The 20,243-nt window shown below is 40.9% G+C and overlaps 2 protein-coding genes across 2 annotated transcripts in view; one reads left to right on the forward strand and one right to left on the reverse strand.

Annotated features, from left to right (window-relative positions):
* The window catches only part of PPM1E (protein phosphatase, Mg2+/Mn2+ dependent 1E), a 271,450-nt gene extending 260,956 nt beyond the window's left edge, over positions 1-10,494 (reverse strand). Inside the window, exon 1 of the mRNA XM_004485133.4 lies at positions 9,986-10,494. Coding sequence (XP_004485190.2) covers positions 9,986-10,413 — 428 coding nt within the window. The 5' untranslated portion in view covers positions 10,414-10,494. The remainder of the gene's footprint in view (positions 1-9,985) is intronic.
* The window catches only part of TEX14 (testis expressed 14, intercellular bridge forming factor), a 199,887-nt gene continuing 189,800 nt past the window's right edge, over positions 10,157-20,243 (forward strand). Inside the window, exon 1 of the mRNA XM_058283898.2 lies at positions 10,157-10,380. The gene's annotated coding sequence lies outside the window, so the exon portion shown is untranslated. The remainder of the gene's footprint in view (positions 10,381-20,243) is intronic.

The following is a 20,243-nucleotide window of genomic DNA, read 5'->3' on the forward strand; positions in this document are numbered from 1 at the left end:
TCACAAAAATACAAAGAAACAGGAAGAGATGGTCCAGGCAAAGGAGAAGATTAAAGCTTTAGAAGCCATCAGTGAGGAGGACCAGACCTGGAACATACCAGGACAACAAGTTTTAAAGTAGTTGTGGCTCAAGCAGATAAGCATCCGCCTTCCACACAGGAGGTCGAAGGTTCTGTTCCTGGTGCCTCCTAAAGATGACAAACAAACAACAAGCAGACAATGTGCAAAAAACAAAACAAAATGATGAGCAGATAATGAGCAAACAGTTGAGGGAGCCATTTGCGGGGAGGAATGGTCATAAATATGCTCAAAGAGCTAAAGGAAATCAGGAAAATGAAAGATGAACACCAAGAGACTATCAATAGAGAGATGGATATTATGAAAAGGCACCAGAGCTAAAGACCTCAGTAACAGAAATTTAAAATTCCCTAGAGGGGTTCAAGAGCAGGTTGGAGCTGGCAGAAGAAACAGAGAACACGATGACAATATAATTGAAATAATTCAGTCTTAAGAATGGAAACAAGAAAGAATGAAGAAAAGAAGACACAGTCTATGGCATACCAATATATACATTGTGGGAATACTGGAAAAAAAAAAAAAGAGAGAAAGGGGCAGAGAAAATATTCAAAGAAATAATGACAGAAAACTTCCCAAATTTAGTAAAAGGCATGAATATACACATTCAAGATGCTCAAGAAACTCCGAAGAGGATAAACCCAAACAGAACCACACTATGCCATGTTATAATGAAACTCTCAAATGCCAAAGGTAAAGAGAATTCTGAAAGCCTCAAGAGAGAAGCAACATGTAATGTACAAGAAAGCCTTGAGAAGAAAAAGTGATGATTTCTCATCAGAAACCATGAAGGCAAGAAGGCAGTGGGATGATATATTTAAAATTCTGAAAGCAAAAAAAAATTGCCACTAAAGAATTCCATATTCAATAAAACTGTTAAGACATTCCCAGATAAACAAAAGCTGAGGGAGTTCATCACACCTAGCTGGCCTATAAGAGATTTTAAACAGAATCCACAGGTTGAAAGGAAAAAAACAATAGACAATAGGTCAAAGCCACATGAACAAATAAATATCTCCAGTAAGGGTAATGACATTAGTAAATATAAATGCCAGTATTTTGGTTTGTAACTTCACTTTTCACTTCCTAAAGGATCTTAAAGACAAGAGCATAAAATGCAATGACAAATCAGTGGTTTTAGACTCAAAATGTAAAAGCATGCAATCTATGACAAGAACTACATAAAGGTGGGCGGGACAGCAGGGTAGAGGAATATAGTTTGTATATACTACTGAAGTTAAGTTGGTATTAAAGCAAACTAGACTATTGTATATTTAGGATGTTAAAGTCAAGGCCCATGTTAACTACAAAGAAAATATCCAAGAATATGTAAGCTCATAAAGAATAGAATACAAATTGCCAGGGGAAGGGGAAATGGGGGGTTAATGTACAATGGGCATAGGGTGTCTGTTTGGGAAGATGAGAAAATTTTAGTAATGGAAGGTGGTGACGGTACCACAATACTGTTGATATGATTAATCCTACTGAATGGTATGCCTAGAAGTGTTTTAGATGGGAAAATGTATGTTGTTTATATGTTCCCACAATTAAAAAGAAGAAAGGAGCAGTAGCAAAAGATACAATGATAGTAAATGCAATACATGATCCTGGATGGAATCTAGCAAGGAAGAAGAAAAGGCTCAAAGTGACATTACTGGAATATATGAAAAAAATTGGAATATAAGCTTTAACCCAATAAACCCTATTGTAAATGATGGGCTATAATTCATAGTACAATTTTTAAAATGTCCTTCCATGAATTGCAACAAATGCACCACACTAATGCAAGGTGTTAATATTAGGGTGGTACATGAGAAATCTGTATTTTATGCATACTTTTCCTGTAAACCTACAATTTCTCTAATAAAAAAAGTAGGAACAATATCTTTAAAAAATCTTAGATCAGGGAAACGGACTTTGGCCCAGTGGTTAGGGCGTCCGTCTACCACATGGGAGGCCCGCGGTTCAAGCCCCGGGCCTCCTTGACCCGTGTGGAGCTGGCCCATGCGCAGTGCTGATGCGCGCAAGGAGTGCCCTGCTACACAGGGGTGTCCCTCGCGTAGGGGAGCCCCACGCGCAAGGAGTGCACCCATAAGGAGAGCCGCCCAGCGTGAAGGAGGGAGCAGCCTGCCGAGGAATGGCGCCGCCCACACTTCCCGTGCCGCTGACGACAACAGAAGCGGACAAAGAAACAAGACGCAGCAAAAAGACACAGAAAACAGACAACCGGGGGAGGGGAGGGGAATTAAATAAAATAAAAAAATAAATCTAAAAAAAAAAAATCTTAGATCATTCATTTGATCAACAAATACTTATCACATATTGTATATGTGCCAAACACAAAAGGACAAATGTTGTATGATCAACTGAATATGGAATAATTAGAATATGCAAATTTCATAGAGTCAGAAACTAGAATAAAATTTACTAGAGCCAGGGGTAGGAGTAAGGAATGCAAAGTTAACGCTTAACTGGTAAAGATTTTCTGTTGGAATGATGAAAAAGTTTTGGTAATGGGTGGTGGTGATGGCAGCACAATATTGTGATTTTAATTAATACCACTAAATTGTATATTTGAATGTGGTTAAAAGGGGAAACTATAGGTTAAATACATGTTACTGGAACAAAATTTTTAAAAAAACCTTAGAAACTGTGAACCCTAATGTAAACTACTGTCTATAGTTAATAATTACAATACTATTGTTTCATCAATTGTAACAAATGTACCATACTAATGCGAAGTGTTAATAATGGAGAATACTGTGTGTATGTTGCGGGGAGGGGAGGACTCTGCAGTTTCTGCTTGACTTCCCTGTAAACTTAAAACTGTTGTAATAGAAAAAAAATTTAAAAAGCAGGTTAAAATACTAAGAACAAAATCTTTTAAAAATCTCTTAGCCCATTTATTTGAGCAACAAATATTTGATTTATTGTGTTGTATATGTGCCTGGTATTATAGGGTCTAGGGATATGATGGCAAACAAGTAGCCAATAATCAAATGCAATTGCCTCTAAACCCCTACAAAGCACCCTATGAAATTTGAGCATATACTTTCCCAATGTATGTATTATTTCTTTCTAAGATATATATACATACATACACAGACTGCTCTCGAGTAATATTTCAGTCTTTCTTTGAGTAAGGTATACATATCCATATTTTGGATCATCTAGTTAACTCAATTTTTGGTGATTTCTCATCAGATATGATTACACAATCTTTATTTTTTAACTTTCTAATGTAACTAAGGATGGGAGAAGTATATGCTCTTAAGTTTTGTTTGTTTTCACTTGTATCATTAACATTATGTTTAGCCCATGACTTCTTTATAAGAATTTTTAAAGCCAGTTATCCATTTTGTGAGGGACAACTTTGTTAAAACCAGGTAACATAATCCACAAACTCATTTAATCAGGCAAATTTGCAGTGTTCTGAAAGTTGGAAGGAAGGTGCCATTGTCAACGCCTCTGAGCTTTGGAGCTTGTATTCCCTTGGGATACCTCATTTACCATATTTTACATATACCCAGTTGGCTTACAGAGCAATTTGCCAATCTCAATCACTATATCAAATATTAACAGCACTTATTTTCATATTTTATATACAAATAACTTAGTATTTTCTTCCTTCACTTTGAAGGAAAATGAAAAAATGTAAATATTTGGTGACAAAAAATAAATTAGTGAAATAAGTGCTACAAAAGCAATGAGCAGGGCGGCGGACTTGGCCCAATGGTTAGGGCATCCGTCTAACACATGGAAGGTCTGCAGTTCAAACCCTGGGCCTCCTTGACCCGTGTGGAGCTGGCCCATGCACAGTGCTGATGCACACAAGGAGTGCCGTGCCACACAGGGGTGTCTCCCGGGTAGGGGAGCCCCACGCACAAGGAGTGTGCCCGGTAAGGAGAGCCGCCCAGCATGAAAGTGCAACCTGCCCAGGAACGGCACCACACACACGGAGAGCTGACACAACAAGATGACGCAACAAAAAGAAACACAGATTCTCGCGCAGCTGACAACAACAGAAGTGGACAAAGAAGATGCAGCAAATAGACACAGAGAACAGACAACCGGGGGGCGGGGGGGGGGGGTGAGAAATAAATCTTAAAAAAAAAAAAGAGCAATGAGCATAGGACATTCTGGGGGGGCATATGGAAAGGGTACCTAACTCATTGTGAGTATGGGATTGTGAGCAAAGGCTACCCAAGGGAAGTATTTTAAATGGAGACCTAAAAATTGAGTAAGTGTTTAGACTGAGGAGGGCAGGGAGGTGAGGGCCCATGTAGAAATAATAGTACATTATGAATGGCAATGGAGGGATACTGGTATGGGGTACCAATGACAGGTGATATATGGCTGACAGGGAGCTGTACAGAACATATGTCCAGGGTGCATGGTAATGTTTGGATATACTCATAGTGGCAACAATTAAAAACCACAGTAGGGGGGGTACTGGGTTCCTGGCCAGTGGTGCTCTGTCGTGGTCCCTAGGGGAGCAGCGACAGTCTCCCAGGTACAGTGGCGGGGACCGGGAGGGAGTGAGGGTTCAACAGTGAGCCCCTGATGCTAATGACTATGCTTGTGAGCTGATAAACCCAAAATAAGAACAAGGCCTAGAACAACTTTGTGCCTGGGAATTTCCTCCTGTCAGCCTTCATGTTACTCAAATGTGGCCAGTCTCGAAGCCAAACTCAGCATGTAAATGCAATGCCTTCCCCCCAGCGTGGGACATGACACCCGGGGATGAGCCTCCCTGGCAACGAGGGACCACTATCAACTACCAACTGATGATGCAACTGGAAAATGACCTTATACGGAAGGTTCAATGCGGATCAGCAGAATATCCATGTCTACATAAAATACCATGACTTTAAAATGCTGTTTGACCTAAAGTAAGGGGGAAATGGAAAGGAGAAATGAGTTTATATGGCTACGAGTTTCTAAAAAAGAGTCTGGAGGCTGGCGGAAGGTTTGCCCTCATGCACAACTGAGCAGAGTCAGAGAGACAGATAAAGCAGATACAACCCCCAGATATTGGTTCCTTTGAGGGCTAAAGAGACCCACGGGAGTTATGGTCATGGCCGATGGGGTTAACTACCAGGGCAGATGGCCCCTCTTTGGAAATGGTGTTTATGTGTGATGAATCTGGACTCAGATGGGATCTCCCTTCATAAGACTTTCATGCCAATGTGCTGGAGGTGCAGTTAATGTTGGGGTTTAAGATATATTTAGGGGATGTGAATCTCTGGACTGACAATGTGATAGCCAGATCCTGAGCCTCAACAGACTCCAGCACCTACAATCTGATTTATTGGACTTACCACACTCAGCTAAGATGGAGTTGAAGAAGGACAACCACCACACCATGGAGCCTAGAGTGATTACAACTGAAAATGGGAGGATTGCATCCAGCATCCAGGTGGAATCTGACCCTCCTCTTGACATAGAGGTGCAATGGACACAACCAATCCAATGTCCACATAGAAGAGGTGGCATTGGAATGGGAAAAGTGGACATGGTGGACGAAGGGTATGGGGAAAGGCAGGAAGAGATGAGAGGTGGAGGCGTCTTTGGGACATGGAGCTGCCCTGGATGGTACTTCAGAGGGAATCACCGGACATTGTAAATCCTCACAGGGCCCACTGGATGGAATGGGGGAGAGTATGGGCTATGATGTGAACCAATGTATATGAGGTGCAGAGGTGCCCAAAGATGTACTTACCAAATCCAATGGATGTGTCATGATGATGGGAACGAGTGTTGTTGGGGGGGGAGAGGGGGGGGTGGGGGATGGGGTTGAATGGGACCTCACATATATATTTTTAATGTAATATTATTACAAAGTCAATAAAAAATAAAAAAATTTTAAAAAAAATGAATAAAAAATAAAATAAAATAAAATAAAAAAAAAAGAAAAAAAATAGTACATTATGAGTAAAGGTATAGAGATGAAAGAGAGCACAGCGTACTCAAACTAAGATATTACTAGTCTAGTATAGCTCTGGTATAGTTTCTAGAGGTAAAGAGGTGGGTTGGGGTGACTGAGACCAGTCACTGACTGAGAGATAACACTGACAAGGTAAGATAATAAAGCCTTGTTTGGACTTTATGTGGTAGCAAGGGAGGAACAGGCAATGAGATAAAAATGTTTAAGCAAGGGATAACAACAAAACAAACTAGATAATCTAGATTCTAGAGGAATCACTTTGGCTAAACTATGAAAAATATACAGGAAAAGAGAAAGACTAACAAGAGATTGTAGTGACAGTGGGAATAGAGGGAAAGACATATTTATGAGATATTTACTAGGAAGAATGAACTGAACTTGTCGACTCAATGTGAGGGATGAAAGGAGGAGGAATCAGGGATGGATTCACTAGTAAGAGATTCAGGTTTTGTGTTTTTTATTTGTTTTAGGGAGGTAGAGGAGGTTGGAAAATTGAATCCAGTTTTGGAAAAATTTAATTTGAGGAGCCCATTAGACATCCAGGTGGAGCTGTTCAATTAGCAGGAATGGAGCTAGAGCTGGGAATCATTAGCATCATTAGCATAACTACAATAACTAAAGTCTTGGGAGAGATTGATATTGACTAGGGACAAGTAAGTCAACCAGACTAAGAAGATGGCCTAGGACAAAAGGGATGGGCAGAATATTACAAGCTCACAGAGTAGCAGAAGCAGTATAAAAGATAGGAGAAAAGCCTGGGAAGTATAGTTAACACTGAAGTGTAGATGTTGATTTTCTTCTTTTTCCTTCTGTAAATTTTCTGCCCTCATTATAGTGAACACTTATTATTTTTTAATAAGAAAAAAGGTATAATTTTTAATGAGTGGCTTTAAATAATTTGCAACTACATATTTTTCCATTATATGTGTGAAACAAAGTTCAATGATTTTTCTGAATCATTCCAATGACGTGAATCTATCTGAAGTATTAGTGTCTATAACTAAAGATTTTTTTTCCCAAGCCATTTTTAAAATGCCCACCCTCATCACTACTGAAAATCACTGGAACTACTTAACACTACCAGGCTGCTGGGATTTCTGTATTCCCCTGGGGAAGTTGAACCCAGACTCACTGAATAACCAAGGAAAGAACTGCTCTGAAAATGTGATGACATACAGCTCTAATGAAGACTTCAGAGTATTTGTTTCTTTGGAATTAAAACAAGTAAGATTTATCCCCAGTATAGAGAAATTTTAAAAACCTCATGATTGACTCATGCAACCTCCATAAGTAGCCTCATATTCACATCTGCTGTAAGTTATAATTTTTTAAATTTGCAAATAATTTCAAAGCTATAAAATATCTCGCCCTCCCCCTTTCAGAGGTTTTCCCATTAACCTCAGAAATCCTAACAAGTCCTTAGAAAAAATGTATTTTAATCTCTTGGGGGGGGAGGAAGGCATTTATGTTTAGAGAATGTAATAAAACATAGGTCATTTTTATACTAGCTGTTGAAGGTTCCAAATCACTAGAATTTTTTATTGAGAAGTAGTAGACTAATAATTGTGCATTTAGTAAAATAGTTCTAAAGTGTAGCATGAATTTACTGTTGATTCTTGAGGTTTAATAAATTGAAGCAAAACTGTTTAAATGGTTCTATTAAAAAGGTAATTATAATCCACAACAGAGGTCTTCTTCATCCGAGGGAATTTTTTGACAGTTTTGAATTATTATTTTTCTTTTGAAATGTTACATGTTGTTTTTATCTAGTCTCACAAAGGAATATCTAATAAGTACATATTCCTCAGTTTGAAGCCCAAAGGCAAAAAGTTTATCCTAAATATGCTCTGAAAAACTTAAGTTGCTAATTATAACTCTGTATTTTGTCCATTTAAACCTTGTTGCTTTTTAATCTAACTAACTTCTTATTGTCAAGCTAGTCCCGAGCCTTGAGTTTACCAAAATGAAGAATGATACATTCTTTCTTCCTATTCTAAAACTGCTGTTCCTATTCTAAAACTGTTTTGAGAGAAGCAAAATACTGAGAAAAATGTCATTACAATACTTTTTTTGAAAGAGTAAAATTTCAGCCAGCGAATACATAAAATAGTATTGAAAACAGTGTTCTTTTTCTTCAGAGAACCTTGGTCTGTTTAGCAACTTTATACTGTGTCTTGTTAAAATACTGATACTTGAAAAAGACACTTGACACTTAGGAAACTGGTATAAAGGCATGCTATTTTCTTCTGATATTTGTTCCTACCGACTATCAAATTAGTTAATATATAATTCAGGTAACTTCATTTCTTCATTTATGAATTTTAGCACCATTTGACTGACATGACAGGTTTTCTGTTTTTTTCTGACATGACAGGTTTTAAAGATTGTTAAGTATTTCCAAAATAAACCAGGTGGGCTGATATTTGAGAAAATATTTTGAAAAAAAAACCCTAACCTTCTTCAAATAAGCAATGCCAACATATCCCTAATCAGAATTATTTAAAAGTATTTCCTAGGAAATTTAAGAAATCAACATTACGAATACGTCAGGGAGAATTTAGAGGTTCAGTCATTACATTAAAATGTGTTAGAAGAATTTCGATATATTTCTGTCATTTCTGAATCTGGTTCTATAGTTTTCTCATCTGTAAAATGAAATGCTTGAACCGAAAAATGAACTATCCCTACCCTGTCTTCCAGTATTGATTCTTGAATATGTCACATGATTTTCTTTTAGAAATAAAATAAATTAAAAGGGTTAAAGTATACTTTTAAAACTATGAGGGTTTTTTTTTAACCTATTAGGGATCTTAAAGATACTTTAACAAACACTAAAAAGAAATGTTCTAAAATATTAATACTGTCTATCTCTGAGTGGTAATATTGCATTCCATTTTACTTTTTACATTTTCAAAAAAAGCATGTATTACCTTGGGAACTGAATCAAAACCATAAAACAAAAATATTTTAAAATTAAATTTTAAATGGCTTATAAAATGTAAGACATCAATACAGTTCACTTCTACAGCAGGTATCTTGAGTGATTTTTCTCTACAGATAAGATGATGCTTTAACAGGTAAAAATAACTTGATCAGGTGTCTATTAGATTGTTGTATGATGACAAAACAGCTTTATTTTCGAGGTCCTTTTGGAAAAATCCAAGGAATGAGTTTGAATTTAAGTGGAATGAATCTTGCAACAGTAAACTTTTTGGGGGACCAGAGTAACTAACGCCTTTCATCACAACTCTCAGGTGAGTGGCCAAAGACTCTCAGGCTTACCAATGTTTCCACAGATTTCTTAGCCGTCGCCTCTGTCATTATTTCAGAACAATTCCAAAAGAAACGCAATGGTAAACTTTCTATTTCAATCCCATGAAAACGAGAACCGGGATGAAAGGCAAAGCCTTGACCTTTCTATTTTAGGCTTTCATCCGTATAACTGAGCCATCTGCTTTCTCTCCCCCCTTGACCTCATCTACACAATAGACTGAAAATACCGCACCTAATGGGAATTTTATCAAACCGGTCTGACTCTTCCACTTTAACGAGTTATGACTCCGTGCTTGTCCTTTGAAGGCTGGCTTGTAAATTTTGCCAGCCCTTCCCTCCGAGTTCCTTCCCCACTCCCTCCATCGCCGAATTCCCTTAAACCAAGGCCCTGGGCTCCGGCGCGCGTTCCGCGCCGGGCGCAGGACGGGGAGCCTGCCCGCCTCCGCCGGCCTCGACCCCGCGGCACCGACGCCCCGGGCCGCGCGGCCCGAGCAGGCTCCGCTCAGCGCCGGGCGGGAGGGCGCCTCGCCGCCGCCCGGCGACGCGGGACCCGCGCGGGGAGAGGCGGACGCGGGCGGGAGGAAGGACGGGCCGGGGGAGAGGGCGCCGCAGACCCGGGGCGCGGCGGCGGGCGGCGGGCGGCGGGCGGCGGGCGCGGCCGGGCCCTCCCCGCGGGCCCCGCTACTTAACTATTTGTAGAGCTGCTGCAGGCACAGGTCCAGGCTCTCGCCCTCCGCCTCCTCGCGGGTGATGCGCTCCGACAGCGGCCGCGGCAGCGGGGGCAGCGGCGGCAGCGGGGACTGCGGCGGCGGCGACGCGGGCGCCCGGCCCGGGGCCGCCGCCTCCTCCGCGCCCGCCGCCGCCGCCGCCGCCGCCGCCTCGGGCTCCAGGTCCTGCTCCCGCTCGCCCTCCTCCGGCGCGGCCGGCGCCGCCGCCTCCTCGCCGCGGTCCTCGCCCGCAGCCTCCGCCGCTCCCGCCGCGAGCAGCTCCGGCTCCGGCTCCAACTCGGGTTCGGGTTCCGGCTCGGGCTCGCCGCCGCCACACGGTCCGCGAAACTCGCCCAGGAAGAGCTCCAGGAAGCGCCGGTAAGTTTTCTCCTCAGGGCTGCAGCCGGCCATCGCTGCTCATGCCCCGGGGCCGGCCGGGGAGGGGGCGGGGGGCTCCCGGGCCGGGGAGGGGGCTGCTCTCGAGCCTCGGCTCGCGCGAGGGCGGGGAGCAGCCGCGCCGGCACCGGCGATCAGCACTAGGTTGCCTGGAGAGGGCTCCCGCAGGCGTGCGCGCCGCCGAGCGCGGACGTGCGCGGCCCAGGGCGGGGGCGGAGCGCGCCGCCCCTTCGCGGGAGTCTGGAGGGAAAGTTGGTGGCGGGCGCGCGCACGGGGTCCAGCGGCGGCCCACCCTCGAGCCCTACCGAGAGCTCGGCGCTCGCTGCCTGGAGACGGTCGCCATAGCAACCCACTCTAATTAAGAATCTCTGGGTCCCTCCCGTCGAGTCCGCAGAGTCGAAAGCGAGTGTAGCAGTCTCTCCATCTCTGAATATCATTACTGGATGGACATCCTAGTCAAGTGGTAGGAGTGAACTAAGACATCCCACGTCGGCTCCTACTTGGATTGGATTTACCTCAATTTTCCTGTCTGCTCCTCCCTTGCCTTAGCGCCCTTATCTATTGAAAGATACCAGATGTGAACATCGACTAAAGTGTTTTCAATCCACCTGCTTATTTTCCATTTCAGAACGTCTAAAAAGCTAGGGTAGAGGGAGCCATCAGGAACCTACCAAGTAGTAGGTTTCCTTTGCAAATGTCATTTGAGTCTGTGGAGAAAGGGGTGATACCTTCATTTTCAGGAGGCAGCTAAGCAAGTAAGCTATTACTTGCTTCGAGGTCTCAAATCTACTAGCTCTGGCACTGGAATCTGCACACAGGTTCTCAGCCTCCAAAGATTTCTAGACCCTTTTTCCATTACTCTTCTCTGCCTTTGAAGATTCAACAGTGCAGTGTGCCTATATAACGCCTTACTTGTATAGGGCTTTCACCCCTTTAATCCTTATTATAGACCCTTAAAGTAGAGGACATTACCATTATGATTCCATTTTGTAGATGAGGAAACCGAGCCTCAAAGACACTATGGCTTTGTTAAAGGTAACACACAAGTGATGCAACAAGGACTCACCATGGGTCTTTTCATAGAAAAACCATTAGTTTTCCAGCAAAAGACCTCCCCACCTTGAGTGTCTGCCTAAGGCATATTATAGTTTATTACATAATATGTATTTTTTCTAGATTTTGTTTGCTTTTCCTCCCTATCCAAGCCTCTTTTCTTTCTTAGATCGAAACTGAAGTGACTTTAAATGATTCTAATTTTCTTACCAAACTACACACAAACCTATTATTTTCAAGCCTTACTGAGTGGGGAGGGAGAGGGAGAAGCTGTGGTGTTATACAGCTGTATAGAAGATAACATCATTACTGCATACTGCCACGTACAGGGCAACATATAATTCAGCAAAAAACATACCAATTCTTTCTCTTCTTTGAAAAACATGTTCTCTCAAATTCTCCACCCCATCCTCTTGTTTCTGGCTTTCAGTTGGATTTGGTGTCTGAGATACCATTTCTAGTTAGTTTTAAATGGCAGAGGAGGAACTGTTCCTGCAAACTGTTTTCATACAATACTGTATTCTAAATCCCTGCCCTGACACTGTTAATATTTAAAAAGTTGAATTCACTAATGTACATCATGACATCCTGTAAAATAGAGTTGCGTTCTCTCACCTAGCTTGAGATTAAATAGTATGTGCTACAAAGTATACAGTGAGTAATGCCTATGAGTCCTCCATAACTATTTTTGTCTCAAAGGTAAAAGGAAGACCCAATAAATAAATCTGTTTCCAGACAAGCTAAATGTGTTTATTCATGTTTCATTTAAAACATCACCAGTGTAAAGCAACTTCTCTGTGACTTGCCAAGAAAGTCTTTAAAACTCCTCATTTGTCTTTGTTTTCAATCCACCTGTTCATTTCCATTTCGGAACATCTAGAAAAGACTGACAGTGCTTTTTAGGCTGCAAACCTAAATGTCCATAATTTTACATTCCAATTATTTAATATCTCAGAATATAAAATGATGACATTTAGTTCAAGAATACATAGCTGTCAACTGTAACAATTCACATCAAGCTACACCTTCCCACTTTGTAATACAGTTGCTTCCCTCATCTCAGTGACATTTATTTGTGACATTAATTTATGACTCAGCTCACACATTTAAAAGGAAGTGATACATGTTGGGGAAACATTACTTCTAAGATTAAAAAGAAAAAGCCCACATCTTCATATTACAAAAATGAGAGGTGTAGCTGCTTGTATTAATAAAGATATTCCTTCATAAAAGATCAATATGGATCCTATTGCATACATTTGATACAAAGTAGCTTTGCCAGAAGGCTGCTGGCAGCAGTGCTGGGATCTCAGAGCAGCTGTGTAAGATGGTTTTGCCATTGTCAAGGTTTTTTTAGTCATTATTTTGCATTGTCCTGTTTTCAGTTTCCCTTTTACAACTTCCCTACTCCTCTTTCCATCTATGAAAAACCCTGAGAAAAAAACAAAAACACTGAGCTATGAAAAGCATAATATGTATCAAAGGTATTTAAATAAATAAAATTGCTTAAGAGTTATTTTCCCCCTATCCCTTAGTTCCTTGAAGGAAAGGCACAATATCCTTCCAGAAACATTCATGATAATAATATTTTTCAGGTTAAAAAGAACTGTTTGAGCCCCTTGTACATGACTATTTACAGAAGTTTTATTCATAATAGCCCAAACCTGGAAAAAACTCAGATGTCTATCAACAGGTGAATGGATAAACAAATTGTAGTGTATTCATCCAATGAAATACTGTGCAGGTATAAAATGATGAAGTGATAAACACAATAATATGCATGAATCTCAAAAACATTCTGAATGAAAAAAAAGCCAGGCACAGAAAGTACATACTGTATGGTTTCAATTACCTGAATTCCTATAACAGACAGAATAATCTACAGCAAAGGTTCTTAAAACAGAGGTTCACAGACCCTTTCAAGGGGTAAGCTTGAACTGAAAAAAATCAACATATTATCTTTATTTTCTCTGACCTCTAACTGAAATCTAGCATTTCCTTCACTCACAAATGTATGCAACAAATTACAGTAGTAGTCTGTGGTTTCCACTTGACAGGCAAAGGGATCTGTGGAATGAAAGAAAGGTTAAGAAACCCTGATCTATAGAGACACAGAACATATTAGTGATTACCTGGCACTGAGGTTGGGGATGAGGGATTCATGACAAAGGGGTCAGAGGAAAATTTGTGGAGTGATGAAAATGCTCCACATATTGACTGAATGGTTCCATGGACATATTCATTTGTCAAAAATTATCCAGTGTACACTGAAAGTAAGTGCATTTTACTGTATGTAAATTAAACCTCAATAAAATTTATTTTAAAAGTTAAAAAAAAAAACACAAGGATTACTCTGTCAGTCTGTGGTCTGTTCTCATATCCATCCCTTTCCCTCCCTTGCTCTGCTCTGAATTGTAGGGAAGCTGGTCCTTTCAAGCTGCATTCACCAGGCTCCTGTCACAGCTGATTTCCAGCGAGGATCTGCTCAGTGGGTATCTTTGATAGGAAACAGGAAGGAGGAAAAAAAGAAAAAGCAGGGCATCTCATCCCCATCCTCTACCTCAGTCTTGATAACTGCTGCATCCCCTTTGTAGCTTTGCTCTCCCTGAATGTGCCCACTATGATTCCAGCTTTTGCCAGTGATCCCAGCCCTTGAGCTCCAAAAACATCTTATTTCATGTCCTGAAGCCTAGAGATGGTAGTGACTTCTAACTTCCAGCTTCTTGCTCTCTAATCTTGCCTCACCTTCCCTTTTGGCTTTCATCACTTTTTAGGCTTTCATCACTTGTGTAACCAATTCCCTGTATTATATTGCCTCTGTTTTCTAAACTGCATCCTGATACAAGAAGAAAAAAGTTCTTTGTGATCTGAGAGCTAGAAAAAATAACACATTAAAGGAACTATAAATTTATTAATCTGAAGTTAAAGCAACCTTAGTTCTCTGAAGGTGCTTTTGGAACAATCTTCTTTGAAGTTAGCAGATTATTTCCTTGAATTAAAAGTTAAGAGTAAAATATTTGATATATGGTGAAGAACTGATGCTTATAACTAAAAAAAAAAAATCTTAATCTGCAGTTAATATTAGCTGGTTATGCATGTATAGAATATTGACTAAAGTAGGCGTGTTTTCTCTCTTTACATCAAAATTATATTTCAAAGAATGTCTTATTTTTTGGAAAATATAATAAATTATAATCATCCATAAAAGCTGTAATTTAATCTGACAGTAAAACACAAGAAGCAGTATTAGAGTTGGTTTGTTTGTTTTTTTAAAGATTTATTTACTTATGTCTCTCCCCTCTCCCCCCACCCCGGTTGTCTTTTCTCTGTGTCTATTTGCTGCGTGTTCTTTGTCTGCTTCTGTTGTTGTGAGCGGCACGGGAATCTGTGTTTCTTTTTGTTGCGTCATCTTGCTGTGTCAACTCTCCGTGTGTGCAGCGCTATTCCTGGGCAGGCTGCACTTTCTTTCACACTGGGCGGCTCCCCTACGCAGGGACACCCCTGCGTGTGCCTGCGTGGCAGGGCACTCCTTGCGCGCATCAGCACTGCACATGGGCCAGTTCCACATGGGTCAAGGAGGCCCAGGGTTTGAACCGCAGACCTCCCATGTGGTAGACGGACGCCCTAACCACTGGGCCAAGTCCTCCACCCTAGAGTTGGTTTAGTATGTTATCTATTTTAGCTTTGAAAGCTGTAGAAATCACTTATCCTATAAAAGACCCATTATCCTATAACAGACCCTTTTTCTCAAAGCATTATGCACAATTTAAATTAGAATATATTAAAATATTTCATAATTTTAAACTATAAAATGAGCTCAATGATTCAAAAAAGTTATTTGCTGCAATGAGTTGAGGGAAAATTTCATAATCTATATCACTACAGATATAAAGTATAAAGGTTCAACATTTTAGTGCTTGACAGGGAAGAATCATAATCAAAAGGTCAATAAAAAAGTCTAAATTTTTGTGCAGTGCAAAGTATAAACCATAAGGTAAACTATAGACCATGGTTAGTAGCAATGTTTCAATATGCACTCATCAATTTTAACAACTGTGCCGTACTAATGAAAGATGTTGTTAATGGGGGAAAAGTGTACAAAGGGGAGGGAGGGGGTATATGGGAATCCCTATATTTTTTATGTAACATGTATGTAATCTAAAGCTTCTTTAAAAATAAATTTGGGGAAGCGGACTTGGCTCAGTGGATAGGGAGTCTGCCTACCACATGGGAGATCCGCGGTTCAAGCCCAGGACCTCCTTGACCTGTGTGGAGCTGGCCCACGAGCAGTGCTGATGTCTGCAAGGAGTGCCATGCCATGCAGGGGTGTCCCCAACATGGGGGAGCCCTGCGTATAAGCAGTGCGCCCCATGGAGAGGGCCACCCAGCGCAAAAAAAAGTCCAGCCTGCCCAGGAGTGGCGCTGCACACATGGAGAGCTGACACAGCAAGATAAGGCAACAAAAAGAGACACAGATTCCCATGCCGCTAACAGAATAGAGGCAGATGAAAAAGAACACACAGCAAATGGGCACAGAGAGCAGACAACTGGGTGGGGATGGGGGAAGGGAGAGAAATAAATACAAAATAAATAAATCTTTAAAAAATAAATAAATAAATTTTAAGGGAAGCAGATTTGGCTCAATGGATAGAGTGTCTGCCTAACACATGGGAGGTCCAGGGTTCAAACCCAAGGCTTCCTGACCCATGTGGTGAGCTGGCCCACGCGCAGTGCTGATGCGTGCAAGGAGTGCCTTGTCACACAGGGTTGTCCCCCTGCATAGGGGAGCCCCACACGCAAGGAGTGCGCCCTGTAAGGAGAGCCATCCAGTGCAAAAAAAGTGCAGCCTGCTCAGGAGTGGGGCCGCACACACGGAGAGCTGACACAGCAAGATGACACAACAAAAAGAGACCCAGATTCCAGGTGCTGCTACCAAGAATACAAGTGGACATAGAAGAACACACAGCAAATGGACACAGAGAGCAGACAACTGGGGAGGGGTGATGGGGAAGGAGAGAGAAATAAATAAAAATTAATTAAAAATAAATAAATTTTAAAAGTCTCAATTTTGATAGCTAATTGTAAAAAATTGATTGAAATTGACACCATAACTAGAACAGTATTATAACTAATTTTTAAAATTATTTCAAATATTTATATGAAATATTGACTTTTTATTGAGTATAATAATAAATTAGTACAGTTGGTTCTCATTATTTGCAGTAGTTATGTTCTATAAAATTACAGTATAGTGACACTGAATTAGTGAATACTGAACCATAGCCCCTAGGAAAAATATAGCGTTAGGTTCCTGTGAATCTTCAGTTAAAACATTTTATCAACTGATCAATTCAAAACCTTTTTTATGTGTGTTTCTATTTATTTTTTTTTCTGTGTTTCTATTTAAAGACATCTTATATATTTTGCTTCCTCAAATGTGCATTCAATGATTCTCCAAGAAGCTCTTGTTTCACCTGCCTTTTAGAGATTGCCCCCATGTAATCCCATCTAAAAACAGTATCATTACTTTCAGAACATTTTAGAGCCACATTAAACAAATCCTCTTGTGACAGTTTGAAGCTTTTTGTGGATTCCAAAAATAAATCATGCTCTTAAAGCTAATCCATTCCTGTGGATGTGGGGTCCTTTGATTGGATTAGTTCAGTGAGGTGTGACCCAGGGTGGGTCTTGGTCCTCTTGCTGGGGCCATTTATAAATGTAAGACTGAAAGCAGAGACACAAAGGGAAAAAAGCTGCAGAGATGGAGAGAAAAAATCTAGGAACTCAGAGAGGAACCCAGGAGAGAGGAAGCCAAAGATGAAGCATCCAGAAGTTGAAGCAAACCCGGAAGAGAAGCCTCCATGTGCCTTCACATGTGGAAGGAGTCCTGGATCTCCAGCAACCTCACCTTTGGTGAGACAGCATTTCTGATGATGCCTTGATTTGGATATTTTCACATTCTCAGAACTGTATAAGCTTTTAACCTAATAAATTCCCATTATAAAAGCTAACATATTTCTGGTACTTGCTTCCAGGAGCCTTCGGCAAAAGTAAAACACCACTGAATATAAATTTCAGCAAGTTTAATCATAAATTACATGGGAGGCAGGTCATTAAATAAGGGTTTATTCATTAACATTGAATTCACAGCCAATAGCACTATGTCATGCATGAACAAAGCTTATATAACACATGTATTTTCTTTTTTCTTTGAAAAATTTATATATTTATTTCTCTCCCCTTCCCCCCCACCCCGGTTGTCTGTTCTGTGTCTATTTGCTGCGTCTTCTTTGTCTGCTTCTGTTGTCAGCGACACAGGAATCTGTGTTTCTTTTGGTTGTGTCATCTTGTGTCACATCTCCCTGTGGGCAGCGCCATTTTGAGGCAGGCTGCACTTTCTTTCATGCTGGGCGGCTCTCCCTCTGGGGCACACTTGTTGCGAGTTCTGCTCCCCTATGCGGGGGACACCCCTGCCTGGCAGGGCACTCCTTGTGTGCATCAGCACTGCGCATGGGCCAGCTCCACACGGGTCAAGGAGGCCCGGGGTTTGAACCGCGGACCTCCGATGTGGTAGACGGATGCCCTAACCACTTGGCCAAGTCCGCCACCCCATATTTTCTATCTAAAGTACATCAGCACTATGTTTCAAGGCCATTTCAAATAATGAAATCACCAAAAAAAAAAAAAAATCCACAAAAATGCAAAAATGTGGCACTAAATATGCCATGCAAAGGACCCTTGTTTATAGTAAGGGAACTGAAATAAGAAGGAAAGAGTGTCTCTTTGTATGACCTCTGCTGGGAATATACACACTGAGTGACTCAAAATTTTCATCACTCTGAATGTCCAGAAATGAGTGTGAAAGTTGCAAATATTGATTTTGGGGTTACAAATAAAATTTAGCAAATAAGGAATCTGTGAAAATGAGGATTAACTGAATATACATCACAGATCCAGTGACCTATGAACAATTGCCTAAGCTAGACCTAATGACATGTTAAGTTGCAAGTATAAAAATTTGTACTTTCTTCACTGATATTTTAAAAATGAAATGAATGGAAGGCTAAATAATATATAAATAGTACTTAAGATATCAATTTGTGTTGACATATTGCCAGGAAGAAGCAACAGAATACCTGACAACTAAAAAAAGTTGAATACAGAAATGTTTCCAAATAAGGACTTCTTCCTTTCTCCTTGATATACTCTAGCTGTATCTTGTCCACTTCAATGATATTTTAAAATCATGTATCATTTTAAAATCATCTCCACTTGCTGCCCCAAATGGAGCTGCTATATATTTTTTCTATTGCTAGCAATAATCCAACACTGTCAAAATTAAAATACACATCAATAACAGGTCCACATGCATTTCACCAGTTCTGAAAAGCAAAGTGGGGGAGCAGATGTGCCTCAAGTTGTTGGGCACTCACTTCTCATGTGGGAGTTCCCAGGTTCAGTTCCTGGTACCTCTTGGAGAAGGCAAGCAAACAATGAGCAGACTGATAAGCAAGCCATCTGGGAATGTGGGGATAAAATAAAGAAAAATGGGAAGCAGACATGGCTCGAGTGATTGAGCTCCTGCCTACCAGAGGGGAAGTCAGTGGTTCAGTTCCCAGTGCCTCCTAAGGAAGATGAGCAAGACAGCCAGCTAACACAATGGGCAGGCACAGCAAGCAGACGCAACAAGAGACTCAAGAAGAAAAAAAGCATAATGAAAGACAAACAACAACAAAAAAGCAGGGAACAGAGGTGGCTCAAATAATTAGGACCCTCCCTTCCACATCAGAGGTCCTGGTGCCTCCTAAAGAAACAAGGAAGGGAAATGGACTTGGCCCAGTGGTTAGGGCGCCCGTCTACCACATGGGAGGTCCGCGGTTCAAACCCTGGGCCTCCTTGACTCATGTGGAGCTGGCCCATGCACAGTGCTGATGCGCGCAAGGAGTGCCCTGCCACGCAGGGGTGTCCCCCCGCATAGGGGAGCCTCACGTGCAAGGAGTGTGCCCGTAAGGAGAGCCTGGGCACGAGAGAAAGTGCAGCCTGCCCAGGAATGGCGCCGCCCACACTTCCCGTGCCGCTGAGGACAAAGAAACAAGATGCAGCAAACAGACACAGAGAACAGACAACTGGGGGAGGGGAGGAATTAAATAAATAAATAAATCTTTTTAAAAAAAAAAAGAAACAAGGAAGATTAACAGTCACAACAAATACAAACAATGAAGGGGTGGGGAGAAATTAATAAATAAAACCTAAAAAAAAACAAAAACAAAGTGAGTCCCCAAAACAGGTTCTAATCTTTTTCCCTTAATGAACAATTGATTTATAACAATCTTTGTTTTTATCTACCACAGTTTTTTAGGAATTAAAATATTTTTTGAATATATTACAACAAAGTTATGAAAGAAAAAAATTGCAGGAGTTGATGGCAATTTCTGATGATGATACTAAAAATGGCTAACATGGTATGTTTCTTCTATAATGAATGGTTATTGTAAAATGAATTGACTTTATTAACAAGAATTCACTTTGACATTTTGCTACTAGTTTTCACTTTACAAGAATCAAAAGTGCCTCATGGTGGTAAAAACTTTTTATTCCTTAATTTTTAAATCCTTTCATATATTTACTTTTAATACTTTCAAGAGTTCACAGTGATACTGATCATGTCCCAGTCTAGTGAGCAGATGCCCATACCCTATTCTGGAGCATTCATCAAAATACCCAGCTGCTTTTTAAAAAGAAAACGGACTTTGGCCCAGTGGTTAGGGCGTCCGTCTACCACATGGGAGGTC

Source organism: Dasypus novemcinctus, chromosome 21 (genome assembly GCF_030445035.2).
Source record: "Dasypus novemcinctus isolate mDasNov1 chromosome 21, mDasNov1.1.hap2, whole genome shotgun sequence".
NCBI classification, from domain to species: Eukaryota; Metazoa; Chordata; class Mammalia; order Cingulata; family Dasypodidae; genus Dasypus; species Dasypus novemcinctus.